This window comes from Aedes aegypti, chromosome 2 (genome assembly GCF_002204515.2).
Source record: "Aedes aegypti strain LVP_AGWG chromosome 2, AaegL5.0 Primary Assembly, whole genome shotgun sequence".
NCBI classification, from domain to species: Eukaryota; Metazoa; Arthropoda; class Insecta; order Diptera; family Culicidae; genus Aedes; species Aedes aegypti.
In genome coordinates, this window is record NC_035108.1 from 327,041,936 (window position 1) to 327,056,845 (window position 14,910).

At 37.9% G+C, this 14,910-nt stretch overlaps 1 protein-coding gene across 1 annotated transcript in view; it reads right to left on the bottom strand.

The window, feature by feature from the left end:
* The window catches only part of LOC5569342 (vacuolar protein sorting-associated protein 13D), a 108,794-nt gene that overhangs the window by 59,881 nt on the left and 34,003 nt on the right, over positions 1 to 14,910 (bottom strand). Inside the window, 3 exon segments of the mRNA XM_021845922.1 lie at positions 620 to 759; positions 822 to 2,938; positions 13,683 to 14,416. Coding sequence (XP_021701614.1) covers positions 620 to 759; positions 822 to 2,938; positions 13,683 to 14,416 — 2,991 coding nt within the window.

A 14,910-nucleotide genomic window follows, 5' to 3' on the forward strand; every position in this document is an offset into this window, starting at 1 on the left:
GACAAAATATGGCTGCTGTGTGATGGACGACAAAACGTATATAAAAGCCGATTTTAAGCAAATTACGGGGTTGGAGTTTTTCACCGGCAAGAGCAAGTTCGATGTAGACGACAAATTTAAGAAGAAGAGGGCATCAAGCGAAAATGCCTTCAATTTTACACTCAAGGCTCCATCGATTAACTTTTTTTTTTATGTATAAAACGTCCCTGGAAATTTGGTTTGATTCTAAACATTAAAACATTACAAGAAAATTGGTATGGCATTTTCGGTGTCGCATTAATTTCGTATTCGCCCTTTAGAGACAATTCTGAGATCTTTTGCATGAAGTAATAAACAGATCCTATAATTTACACATTTGATACTCTTCGGTTTTTGGGGTTTTTGAGCTACTCTAACAATATGCGCTTTATATGAGTGCATCCTTCTGTGTGAGACTCCAAGTAGTTCTATACCCAACTTGTAGTTGTTTTTCAAGGAAAAGTACTACAATTATTCAATTAAAATAAGTTAATTATTGTTAATGTGTAAAAATGCCGTATTTTTAGAGAAATGCAAATCAAAACCATCGAACAAAACTTACATAAACAAGCAAACAACTTCAAAGCCGAATACAACATACCTTTCTGCAGATTGCTGAGAGCTTTAGAAATCGTCAGTGGACTCGTAGGCCGCCTGTACTCCATGTTTGGATCCGGCGATCCCGGCGAACAGGGAGAACAGGGCTCACTCTGCCGAAGGCTTCCTGATAAACTGTCCATTCTGAAAGAAATAGTTCAGCGTTCCATCAGTGCTAAATTATCAATGATAATCTGTAGACTTACCCAACATGCCGATGGCTGGCAATGAGCAGCTCGAAATCCGGTCCAAACGACTGCATGGCATCGGCCAGCAATAGGCCATGCACGGACAGTGTCAAAGTTACGTCCTCGGGTCGCTTGCTGTAGCCGGCCTTCACGCCGGAAACCTGCAGCTCGGCTATGCTTCTTCCCCTGGATTGCACCTCCAGCGACATTTGGTCGATCGTGAATTGGAACACGATTATGTTGGCGGATTCCTTCCGATACGCCGAGCTAGTATCGGTGATGCTTTCTTCGTCAGTTGCAGTCTGAAGATCGGTTGGTGGCAGGTCTTGGACGTCCGAAACGTCTCCGGTCCAGATTTGACCCGCTTTGGTGAGGTTATTGCTGAGCATCAGAAGGGTAGATACTTTGTATTCGTTGATATGGACGTTAAGTTTTGGGAGCGTTCCCGATAGCGTAAGACTGGGATACTGGGGATCGCTTGTATGGACGACACGTCGTTCTACCTGAAGAGCTATGCTGAAGCGATCCAAAACGTGCAAGGTGGATGTGCCTTTGGTACTGGCAAAGTTCCACCTCTCTTTCCCCCGGCAGACAAGGACCTGCAAATCCGTTAAGTGAATGTGATAACGATCGTACAGTTTTTGGTAGAGCGAGTGTTCGTCGAGGGCGTCGGCGTTGGTGATGTTGAGTTCGGGTAATTCCGATAATGCCGACTGAAGCGTTGGAGAGTGAGTTGTGCTGGCTTCTGATCCAGGTGGAGTCGAGCATGGTGTCATAAATGCATCTTCGTCGTCGTTGTCGATTACGATTTCCGGGGAGCTATCATTGTTGCCGGACTTTCGCACCAGCGCTGTGGGGAAGGGCCTATTGCCATTCGTCAGCTGCAGTCGACCGAAATCAACGACCACGATGGTGCTGTTCTGCCGGTCGGCAAAGTTATCTACGAATATGATCTGAGGAGCAAAAATGTCAAATTCTAATGTCCACGTTTTTCTGGTGTTCAGATGTCCTTCCAGAATGTTTTTCATGTTTCGCATCAACTCCATCTTGGTTTTATTCTTCATACTTTCCAGTTTTCTCCTGGTGTCGTACTGCTGATGCGGTTTGGTTAGGAAGTCTACGAGCCATTTCACGGCATCAATATTATAGACAATGTCCAGCGATTGCGATTTCACTAGCAGCCGATAGTCGGTATCATGAGAGAGAGGTTTGCGTTCGTATTGCACTTCAAAAATTGGTTCCATGGGGGATTGCTGTAACGATTGACTTCTAGATTTCACCGGACCAGCTTTGGCACTGACTTGCAAGTCATCTTTCGCTTGTGGTTTGACCAGGTCCGGGAACTGTGAATTTGGTGTGATTCGATCTTTGATAAAAATAGACCCTAAAGATAAACTAACATAGTGTGATCCACTTCGTGGACGTGTTTCTACATCTAGTTTGAGGTTTTGAAACTGAAACTGTAGCTTTGGAGACATCTCCAGGGCACTGCAGAAGTCCATAGTGCCCTGTCTTAACACAAAGTTGAATCGACCGAAAACGGCATCCCGTTTCAGCAGCGAATTGGTGTCCACCGAATCTGAGAGCGCATTGAGAATTTCATCCTCAAAACTGCTGACTGGACTGAGATCCTCCTCTGGGCCCCAGTTTTGTTCCAAAGGATCACCATTCTGTTCCGGCGTGGGAGGTGATTCCTCCGCATTACCGTTATTATTGTTATACCATCCCCACCACTGGGGGAAGAAATGGACCAGCATGTTTTTGCCCTGATTCATCTGTGCTGATTTGTCCAATGATGGCATCCGCATCATGCAGACGTCCCTCAGCAGTTTGAGTTCATCGAAGTCCCGTTCCCGCTCGATTCGATCTTTGAAGCTCTTATTGTCACTGGTGAGCATCTCGTTGGGATTCGCCACCACCCTACTGTACACGTTAATATATCGTAAATTTTCTTTGGCTATCACAAACGGATCGCTTTGCGAGTGTCGGAGAAGTCCGTGGCAGCGAACGGCGTATCGCCACCATGCTTTGGGATCTTCGTGTACGGTGCTGCTCGGTCGGTGCAGCTTGAAGCGACGATACCGCGTGATGTCGTCCAGACCACGAGCGCATTGCATCATTTGGTTGTATTGAATCTAAAAGGTAAGAAGATATAAGAGGAGTTAGGCACAGGCCTTCAAATGACTTTAAATGCATCTAATAGGCAAATATTAGCTGATATTTGTAAAAATTTAAATTTCTTCGCAAAGTCTAGCTGTTAGCTTTTGGGTGTGCTGATAAAATTGTTTATTTTAACTTGTTAAGTATTGTTTTTACGGAAAAGTATGAAACAACATTTTGATTCAAATGCTGAACACTGTTTTCACTCTGTTTCATATTCCGAACACCTTGATTCAACTTCCGAACAGCACGAATAAATCGTATTCAAATAAATTATTTCACAAATTATTTTATCTGAGCTAGTTTTACTGGTCTCGAACTAGAAAATCATACTACCAAGGTTTAAAACAGATTTGAGGACGTTAAAAATGAATTGCAATTGGCTTCATTTCCTCGTAAATTGACGACATATGTCAGTGAAACATTCCAACCATCTCGCGATACAAAACCGAGTGTTCGGAATATGAGTCTGTTCGGAATTGGAGACAAAACGATATTTTGAATAATTCTACTTCAGTCATGGTTACATATCAGACAAACAGACGTAACACTTAGAACAAATCTCGATCAAAACCACAGTCACGAGGACATATACGCCCAATGCTAAAATTAGTGTGTTTGGCCGACAGACCAACAGATGGCGGTAGTGTATAAACGTCAAACACGAACAAGAACGACGCGAGCGCTGCTGGTAGTCGATTAACTACCTACTATATATTTGAATCCACCGTTAAAATGGTAGTCGATGGACTATGATGAGAGTGTGACGTCTGTTTACCTGTGATATCATTCTATCATATACATTTATAAGGTTCAATCATCGCATGACAAGAATTATTATGAAAATTTATTGCTATCATATAGTCTAATATGTAGCAACAAGTATGGATAAAATGGGACTGAGTGAAATTAGAAGCATGCGCGAAATATGGTAGCATTACGGTATAAAGTTCTTCAAACAATTCTAAGGTCAAACCATGATGACATTAAATATCCACTAATTTCCAGTGCGGGTTTTAATGCTACTAGGTAACAGACCAGGCATAATGTGGAACTTTATAAAAAGGAAACGAACGTAGCATTCCAGCAGAGGCGTTTGAAGGAAGTAGTCTTCAGAAACATAAATCCTGGAATTCGACGCATTCCGTGAAGGTTTCGTGTCACTAGTTGAAAAGTGAATGAATGCTCTTAAAAATATTCGACGAAAACGCTTATACTAATCGAAATTTGAAAGCAGTGATACGAAGAACACTTGAATGGGACAGAGAATACAAAAACATAACATCACGCAGGGCTGGTAGTGACTGAGTGTCTGAAATCAAACAGGAATAAAGAAAACGAAACAAAACTAAAGAGAAATCAGGAGATAGGATTTTCATAAGGATTCTTCATAGAATCTGACTAGATTACATTGAGGATATTTTAAAGAGTTTTTTTTTTTCAATTCTACGGTACATTACAACAAGTATTACCACTCGCATGACAGCTACTGGTAGCGACTGAGTGTCTTGAAAATATGAACTCTAAAGAAACCAAACAGGAATTAATATGAAACCGAAAAGATACCCCACAGGAATCAAGACAACAAATCGTTTTCTAAGAATACTTTTGAAACTTTTTTTCGGAACTACTTGGTACTTGAGGACAAGTACCGTAAAGTACCATAATTCAGCGCATCACCTAATTCCGCTCATTTAGTCAAAACATGCCAAAATTTATGAAAATTCTAAAACTATTTTTTATCACTAGCTGTATATGATAGTAATACATCACAATTGTACTTAAAATTATAATAGGGTCCCAAAGCCCTGTCCCGATTTTAGTACCAAACGCTTAAGTTTAGGCCAAAAACACATGTTTACTCAATTTTCCAATGTTTTCCGTTGGTTTAAGTCCGAAAAACATTTTTTTATGTTTTTTTAGATTTTGTCACACTCCTTGGCTTAAACTCAAATTTTGGGTGAATTTTGTTTTCCGTGTCCCTTCCGAATTGTCAGATAGGAACAACCCCAGTGTTAAAACTAGAATCCCTGTGGTGTTTTTGTCGACTAAGCGAACGTCAAACATGATCTCAAGTGTCAAGGTTCATTTATGAACCCAATTTTAAAATTAATGTTTAAACATGACATAGCCGTTATTTGAGCGGGAAAAATTGCTAAAGTAGTTGAAGTAACAAGCTCTTTCGTTAAACAAGATTTTATCAAACATTTAAGGACCCAATTACCAATCATTTTCAATATATTAGAAATGATCCAAAATGCGCGAAATTGGGGGCCCTGGTGCGCTGAATTACGGTACTTTGATACTTTAATACTGTTTGTATTACTGTATGCAAAAATCCCGGGATTTGACAAATTTCGGGATTTCCCGTTACCCGGGATTCTCGAAATGTACTATTTAGTATTTGATGAAAACCACTAAATTTCAATGAAAACAATAACATTTTTCCTCACTATTGATTGATTTTATTTCAAAAAATAAAAAAAGTATCATGAAAAAGAGAATCAACGAGTAATCGTTTTCATGAAAAGATCAATTTACCAAGAAAAAAACATGTTTGTGTAGTTGCAAAATTCGAATGCTTTTCTTCTCAACATTACCTGTTTTCATAGACCTAAGCTGAGAAAAAAAATTAAAGTACACCTACATTTAAGTCAATAATCATCAGTAATTAATTTTAGCATGATATTCTACAATACCTCCAATGATCTTCAATCGTTTCTTTGGTTCTAAAGCTCTGATGACTTTTTAACCCTGCTACCATTCACAAGTGCTATAGAGAATTTGAAAAAAAAATTCTAGCAAACTAGTAATTAGCTAAGCTAAGTTTCGATTTTTGTTAAGTTACTTCATCAGAATAAGGAAGTCATATATGAAAGGGGTTATACGCAAATTATGTCACGCTCCGAAGAGGAGAGTGGGTCAAGCATAACGTGATAAGCCTTACACTATTTTTGCAGGTCTCATACAAAAAACGTGACAAGGAGGGGGGGCGTGACATAATTTGTATACCAAGCCAAATGTGATTTGTTATAATTAATATATTATTTTAGAAAGTTACATTACCTTTTTATTTCATTGAAAAAAACATTGTATAGTTGAATTTGTACTTGCATTTTTATTGAAAATTCGAGAAATCCTGGGACAAGCTAAGATTTTGATCCCGATGATTATTAGAGATATCTAACAGTTTAGATTTTTCCAAGGATAACACAGAAATTACCTAAGAGATTACATTAGCAGTTTTGTCCAGTTCTTTTGAACATTTTTCAAAAAAAGTTCTAAGTCCTCCAGGAGTTTATTCAGAGATTCTTGCACCGATATACCTAGGGTATCTATCGAAATTACCGTTTTTTTTCCTTCAAAATGCAATCCGGAACTTTTCCAGAGATGCCTCCATTAATTTCTTAGTTTTTGTTTTTTTTTTTTGTAAAATTGTCTTTTGAGATTTCTTTAAGGCCTTCCTTAGCCATGTGGTTAGAGTCCGCGGGTACAAAGCAAAGCCTGAAGGTGTCTGGGTTCGATTCCCGGTCGGTCCAGGATTTTTTCGTAAAGGAAATTTCCTTGACTTCCCTGAGCATAGAGTATAATCGTACCTGCCACACGATATACGAATGCGAAAATGGCAACTTTGGCAAGGAAAGCTCTCAGTTAATAACTGTGGAAGTGCTCATAAGAACACCAAGCTGAGAAGCAGGCTCTGTCCCAGTGAGGAAGTTAATGCCAAGAAGAAGAAGAAGAAGCAGAAGAAGAAGAAGAAGAAGAAGAAGAAGAAGAAGAAGACTTCCACTAGGAATTTCTCAAAGGATACTTTCAGGAATTAATCCATAGAATCCTCCTAAGATTTCTTAAGCAATTGATCCACTAATTATATTTTATATTTTTCAATTAAGGCTTTAAAGATTTGTCCAGGTATTCTCCCAGGAATTTTTCCAGGGATATTTACAGGAAATGCAAAGATTTTTTTTAGAAATGAAAGAAATAAAAAAATGGGGAGGTATTTCTAAAGAAAATTTTAGAGTAAGCTCTGATAAAACATACGGGTAAATTCTAAAATCACCCTCTTAGAGAAGTTTTAGAAGATTTCGAATAGCAAAGATGATTGAAAAAAAACAATCAATCGAATTTCTCAATAATGTCCCTCAAGATTTTCTGAAGAAAATCCTCGAAAAATATTGGACGGTATCCCCTAGGAAAATTTGTATAGGAATGGTCGGAAGATTTCCTGGAAAAATTGCTGTAGTGTTAACTGATAAGAAAGAAATGTAGAAGAGCTTAAAAGGTCGAATTTATTGAGGAATTCTTGGAAATTTTTAAAAAGATGTTATCCAATAATCCCTCGAGGAATTTTCGGAACAATAGGGCGATATTCAAAACTGGAAAGACAATAGATGGCTCTTTTCAGTGGTAATTAAAACGAAATCCTGAAGCAAAGAAAGCACCATGGATTATGAACCAAACACAAAAAGTTATCTATTCACATTACGCTTGATTTCTAATCACTACTTTTTCGACCCAGTTTCTTAATTGCAAGTAATTTACGTTTTTCATTATTCTCCATACGTTTTAACAGTTCTTGACTACCATTCTTCCATGCGCTTGTGTTGGAAGTTTGAGAATCGAGCGTAGCGCAATCAGTGAATGGAATGCAAACATCAGTGTCGCCGCTCGGCGGTCAGTGAGAGAAACTGTGTTTTCGAGAAATCGTTGTCTGTACTTTTTGCCGCTGGCGCCAACTATTAGCATTTTAGAACGATGTAAGCAGTCGTTATCCTATTATTGCGAGTAACTGTGAATGGAAATACGCCTTTCCAGTTTCTTGGAAACAATCTCTGAACGAATATCTCCAAGAATTCTAGAATAAATTTTTGTGGATTTTCTTTGAAGAATTTAAGCAGGAAAGATCCTCAAGAGTACAAACTGGAGAATTCGGTTGAAAAAAAAGTGGAAAATATCTGGACGAACCCCTAGGATAGTCTTTACTGGAATAAATTACTGGAGGTAGTATAGCATTAAAGTTCTAAGGGATTTACTTAAGCAAATTCTGGAGAAATTCCTCTAAGCATCCTTTGACATATCGCTAGGAGAACAAGTAGATGAATTTTTGAATATATTCCTTTAAAAGTCCCTGAAAGTATTCCAAATGAAATCTCTAGGATAATTTCTGAAACTAGTCCTGAGGAACCTGAGAAGAAATTTTCGAAAATCGGTAAAAATAGCCGCGTAATGATCTCTGAAGGTTTCTCTGGAAAATTCGGGTGATATTTGGTCGGTGTTAAATTAGACTGGACCAAATGTATTATTTTGAATAATTTCAGAAAAAAACATACGTCATGCTGTACACATAATAAAATATTTGCATTATTTACTGTGGTATTGCAACTTCTGTATTTGACGAAACATCTGCATCAATATAGTTTTGGAAAAATCGGAATTGTGGATTTCGTGGTTTTACAAGACCTAAAATCATAATCATAAAGTCCGATCCATTAGTAAAAGAAACCTTACAGCCATCTCTGATAATTTTTGTTAAGGAATTCCCGATGAACTCGTGCAAGGATGTTTGGACTCTTGAGGTTAACTTGGACTATTTTCTTGCAAAAAATGCTAGGATATTTTTTAAAATAATAATCAATTGAATACCTATAAGGTTTAAAGTTTATCACCAGAGCATACGACAATCAGATGCTGTTTCTAACTTTGAGCGGAAAAATCCATTAAACTTCTTTGCTTTATTGTATTATCAAGGACAGTAAGAAAAATATAACAAAAATTGTCCTAGATAGCGAAGTTATGTCAAAATATACTACAGTAATTCGAAATTACATGCACTCGCAAAAACAATGAAAATAACGCTTGTTGAAGCTTAATTCACGTTCGCATTTTTTAAGGGCCATACTGTACATTAGAGTGATGCAAATTTTGAAATTTCAGCTCCCCTATGCTCAAACGATTTAAATTAAGGTAAATAGCATCCTCCCAAAGTTTGAAATGATTTGGAAGAAATTTGACTGTGCACACGCCATTTGAAGTTTATATGGAGATTACTATGGAAAACGCCAATCTTTTGTGTTCAGCCCTCTATCTCTTTGTCATAGAATTTTATGGAAAAGTGAACAAATTTTTCAAATGTGAAATCCTCCCAGCTACAACTTTGCCGAAGATCACTTTTTGGTTGGACGTCAGGATAAATTGTTATTCATCATCATAAAGTTGGTTTGCATGTAGCATGCTCAACCAACTGTTCGGCAGGCAACAGTAGTGCTCCAGGCGGGAAGAATAGATCAAAGTAATTCAGGCTACTATGTTCTACAGCAAAAAAGCAGTGTTGCTCTGAAAGTAATTGAATGATCATCTCAGCATGATATAGACTTTGTTATCAATAATAACAAATTATTCTTACGTCCCATCAAAATGTGGTCTTCGGCAAAGTTGTAGCTGGGAACTTTCTACATAAGATGAGTGTGTTCTCTTTGGGATCGTTCAAATATTACGTAACGCAATAGGGGGAGGGAGGGGGTCTTACATAGTGTTACGGTCCATACAAAAATTTAAAATTTTACATACAAAAGCTGTTACGTGGGGGAGGGAGGGGGTCTAAATTTGGCAAATTTTGCGTTACGTAATATTTGAATGAACCCTTTTCCATAGATTACAGTAATACCTCGATATAACGTAACCTCGATATAACGTAGCCTCTTTATAACGTAACTCGATATAACGTAATTTTTACCTCGATATAACGTAACCACAGACAAACAGACGTAACACTTATAACAAATAGCGATCAAAATCATAGTCGAGAGAGCATGTACGCCCAATGCTAAAATTGATGTATTTGGCCGGTAGACCAACAGATGGCGGTAGTGTGTAAACGTCAAACACGAACAAAAACTATGCGAGCGCTGCCGGTGGTGGACTGAGCACCTACAATATATTTGAATCGACCGTTAAACAGGTGGACAACGGTAAGAGTGTGACGTCTGTTTGTCTGTGCGTTTACTATCACTGAATACAGTCATAAATCGATATCGAAATTTCTCGACGGATTCTGAGGATGCCTTCAGATATTCCGACAATAATTGCTCCATGGGCTTATCTTAAACTGTCCTGGTATTCATGTATGTATAAACTTAAAACCTATTCTTAAAATAATTCCGACAGGGATATTCCAGAAATTCTACAAGTTGACCCTCCAGATATTCATGTGTTATTTCTCCAGGATACAAAGTGGATTCAACTATGCATTCTACAAACAATTCCACATATGATACCTTATACTTTTCCGGAGTCTAGAAATTTATAAATTATTTCAGCATTTTTTCATGAATTCATCCAGCGACCTTTTTAAAGAACAATCCAGTTATAATTCTTGGAATGCTCTACAAATTATTTGAAAAACCGTACAGGTATTCGTCCAAAAACCTGAAGAACAATGTTCTTGGCATTTCTCCACCAATTTAATTATGATTTTCTGCAGAACTTTTTACAAATATTTATGCAGAAACCATTCTATATACTACCTTAGGTTCTTCAAGGATTCTATGTGAAATGAAATCTTTCATTGATTCCAACACGAATTTCTAAAGAAAGATTCCAATGATTTCATTGGGTTCTTCAAGTAATTCTTGAAGACGATAAGTCTAGAAATTTTTCTATGGATTTTTTTTATTACAAAAATATATTCAGGGATTCCAAAAACTGAGCATTCTCCTCCGGAGATCCTCCAGAAATCTCTCCTAAAATACTACCGAAAATTAACAACGTATTCGTTTAGAAACTTTCGCATGAAAAATTACTCAAAGATAGTTCTTGTTTTTGACAGTTTTCTTCATGAATTCTACAAAAAACATTTTTCAAAGAATTCTTGGGACATTCATTCTAAAATTCTGTCCAGAAATTACAAAAAGATTTGCTTTAAGAGTTTTACCACGAGTTCCTCATAACAAAATTCTTGAAATTCCATAACTGCTTGCTAGAAATGTTCATGGATTGCTCAACCAGTGTTGACCAGACTCATTTCCCCGAAATCCGAATTGTGAAGCCATGAACTGTTATAACTGTGCGTTGTATTCCTGAGATGGAGGGGGAGGTGGTTGGGCTTGAGTGTTGCACATGGGATCCGACAGTTTCGATCTTGGTGGGCCGCAATTCAAGTTTTGGTGAAATGATTTGCACTCACTCACTCACTCATTTCATTTCACCGAAACTTGAATTGTGGCTCTCTGAGATCGAAATTGATCGATTTTGTGTGCATTACTCAAGCTTAACCATCTGCTTTTCTATCTTAGGAGGATAGAGCATGGTTATAGTAGTTCGTGGCTTCGTAGTTCGGAAAATGTTATTTTCGGGGAAATGAGTCTGAGCAACACTGTGCTCAACATTAACATTTTTGAAGATTTCTGAAAGATCTCATGTATGAATTTAGTGTATAGTTTCTCCAAGTATTCAAGGATTCCTCCTAAGTTTTTTCCTGAATACATTTCATTAGGGAATAATGAAATAAAAAGGTAAAAGTAAAAAATAAAACAAAAAGAAAAACATAAGAAAATTTCATACGGAAAAATATTTTTAAAAAATATGTGAGATAAACTGAAAATGCCTGCTAGTTCAATAATATCAATGTAAGACCCATTTTCTCACCAAACAATACATGATGAACGAAATACAGAAAAAAAATTGCTTCGATATAACGTAACCTCGATATAACGTAACGAAAATAAAAATCGAGTTACGTTATATCGGGGTATTACTGTATTATAACGAGCAGTTAGAGGACTGAACACAAAAGGTTTGCCTTTTCCATAGTAATTTCCATATAAACTACAAATAGCGTGTACACAACCAAATTTCTTCCGAATCACTTCAAATTTTGGGAGAATGATTTTCATCATAATTGACATCGTTTAAGCATAGGGGAGCAAAAACTTCAAAATTTGCATCAGTCTACTGTACATGTATGACCTCAAAGATCATCGAGCGGAATCTAAAACAAAAAATGTTTAAAAATGGTATTAAACCTGAAACGGCTCAGATAGCGACTACAGTTGTGTTCAGAATAATAGTAGTGAAAGCCGATTTTCATACAAAATACTTAACTTTGGCATGCTGTAACTTTGTTTCCTTATGAGCAATCAGCATGAATTTTTGGCAGTGAACTACAAATACACTCAATTTCGTTATCACAAAATTTGATCACACTACCGGCTAAAAAGTTAAGGACCAGGTGGAATCGCTCAAAATAATAGTAGTTTTTATTTTGTAAATTTTTGTTCAGCAACAATTTTATAAAAAATGGCTTGTTTATACATTTATAGCTTGGGTGGAAATGGTTGAAACGATGAATAAAGAAACCTTCAAAAACTCAAAATACAGCAGATATTTAAATTATTAAAACTACTGTTTTTTGAGCGATTTCACCTGGTGCTTAACTTTTTAGCCGGTAGTGTGAAAATTTACAAATCTCGTGAAAATGAAATTGAGTACCTATATTTGTAGTTCACTGTCAAAATTTCATACCGATTGCTCATAAGGAAACTAAGTTACAGCAAGCCAAAGTTGAGCATTTTGTATGAAAATCGGCTTTCACTACTATTATTCTGAACACAACTGTATGTGTCTTAAAAAGAGGAACTTTCAGTGACCTCATGCCCGATAAAAGTGACCAAACAGGAGCTTAAATGGGATCAAATAGAAACCATACAAGAAAGCAGAACTGTACTAAAGGGAAAATCAGGAGATAAAAGTTATCATATGGATTCATCAGACAATCTGGTTAGGCACTTAATTTTTTCTCCTGAAGCTTTCTTCAGATATTGTTCCGAAGGTTCTTGAAGAATTCATTGAGTGTTTCTTTTAGAGCTTCCAAACAAATTCGTTCAAGATCATTTGATCACTCGAGTTCACTCGATATTGAGATACGGAGTATTGAGTAAGGGAGAGTTGACTGTACCTAAGAGCACACTTCAAGACCGAACTGGCAAAGAAATGATCAGGAACTACAAACGCGGTCGATTCCCGAAGATTCTCCCCTGAATACGAGCAACCGCTACGCAACCATGACTTATATGGCGCTGACCAACAAGAAGTTTATGGAACACTAATATGCTTCATACGCTGTACATCATGCAAAGATTGAACCCAAAAGGCATGTGCTGACATACGAAGCACCCCTTGCCATGGCCTTTCTGTGGGTTTGGTTTAAATTTTTACGGTGCTAATCATAGTGTCCGAGTATAGAGGACACATTTCAGTGCATACGATTTTTGGTACATAATGTAACCCAGGTTCAGGATTATTTTTTCTCATGTTTTTTTTTTTTACTTAAAATATTGTTGATTTTTTTAGATTTTGCATAAACAAAATTAATGTAGATTTTGAAATATCACCAAAAAAAACAAAAAGTGTCCGGGCATAGAGGACTTCCTCCTATAGATTTGCAAAATATAGTAAAAAAACATCTGCTGTCAGCCATGGAGAAATGTGTATTATTTATCAAAATTTACTAAATGTATAACATAATATATCTCTTCGATATTTTCTTTAACTCGGAACTCCAACAGCGCAATCAGTCATTTGAAATAATTTAATTTCCGAAACCTTGCAATTATTTCATCAACCTTGACCATCGTCGTCAAGTCAATTGCATCAACCAGACCATCCCCGATAAACTGATAACACAGTGATGGCATTAGCTCGTAGATCAAATTCCGTACTTACATCACTGAGCGTAATTTTAATTTCGTCCCATATCAGGTCGCACACCAACCGGGGTCGACTGCGAGTGCGCAACGGCGTTTCGCTGCGATCCCGCTTTAGCTGCGCTTTGGCACTGATCGGATTGATGATGTAGACCTGTTCGTTTCCGGCCAGCGGATCCCAGTAGATGGCAAAGTTGGTCAGCTCGACCAGCTTGAATGAGACCTGCTGCTGGGCCCAGTTCGACGTTTGGCCGGGCACCCAGTTGGAATCGCAGCTCTGGGCCGACAGGGCTTCGATGTTAATTCCGCAGGCAAACTTTTGATTCGGAATGGTCAGTCCGTCCTCGTAGCGGATGTGTATTCCGTTAACCTTGAGCTGCAGGTTCTCGATGATGTTTGTGACCAGCGAGGTGCCGTAACTGAGCCACCCGGAGTAGGACGACGCGTAGTAGCTGCCCTCGGTAACGGGGGTCTCCCGTTGCGCTCGCCATTTCGCCTCGAGTCGATCCAGCGATGCAATTTTGAAGTCAAGCTCGGTCTGCTGTTCTATTTCGGGGTTCCACTCGTTTAGGTCGATAGGGCCGCACACCACATTCACGTTGTCGATGTTGAGGCACCATGATGCCGTCCGGAATTGGCGCACCGGAACGGTTAGCTTCACTTTGCCGATCGTGCCACCGATGATCTGCAGCGGGAGTCCCAAGTAGCGGAGGGCATCCTTGCGTAGGGGGAGATTTTCGAGTTCCACTTGGCCTGGAAGGGAAAAAGGGGATATAAATCGTCTATTAGATTACGTATATCAGGTTTATCGATACACTCATCGGCTGGTTAAGTCTTAATAAGAAATACAATCCTAGTTGTATAGATAACGTAATATTATAAATCAATTTGACTTGCTTCTTTACAAATCATTGATTGAAATAACTGTTTTGATATTGATGTTTCCATCGTTAGAATCTGGGATAGTTCTCTAGTGATTGCTAATGAAACTTCTGTAGAAATTATTGATAAATCTTTTGCAAAAGTTTGTGAAAAAAATCCTGGACTCTCCAGAAAGTCTTGAAGAATTCTCTAGATAAATTGGATAAAGAAATAATCAAATTTCTGCTATATTTCTGACGGAATTCCTTGACACATCGGGTAGAATCTCTGAAGAAATTTATGTAGGAATGATCGGAGGAATTATTGGAATAATTACTGTATTATTTTCTGGTGTTTAGTGCATGGCGGCTCACCATAGTAGCATT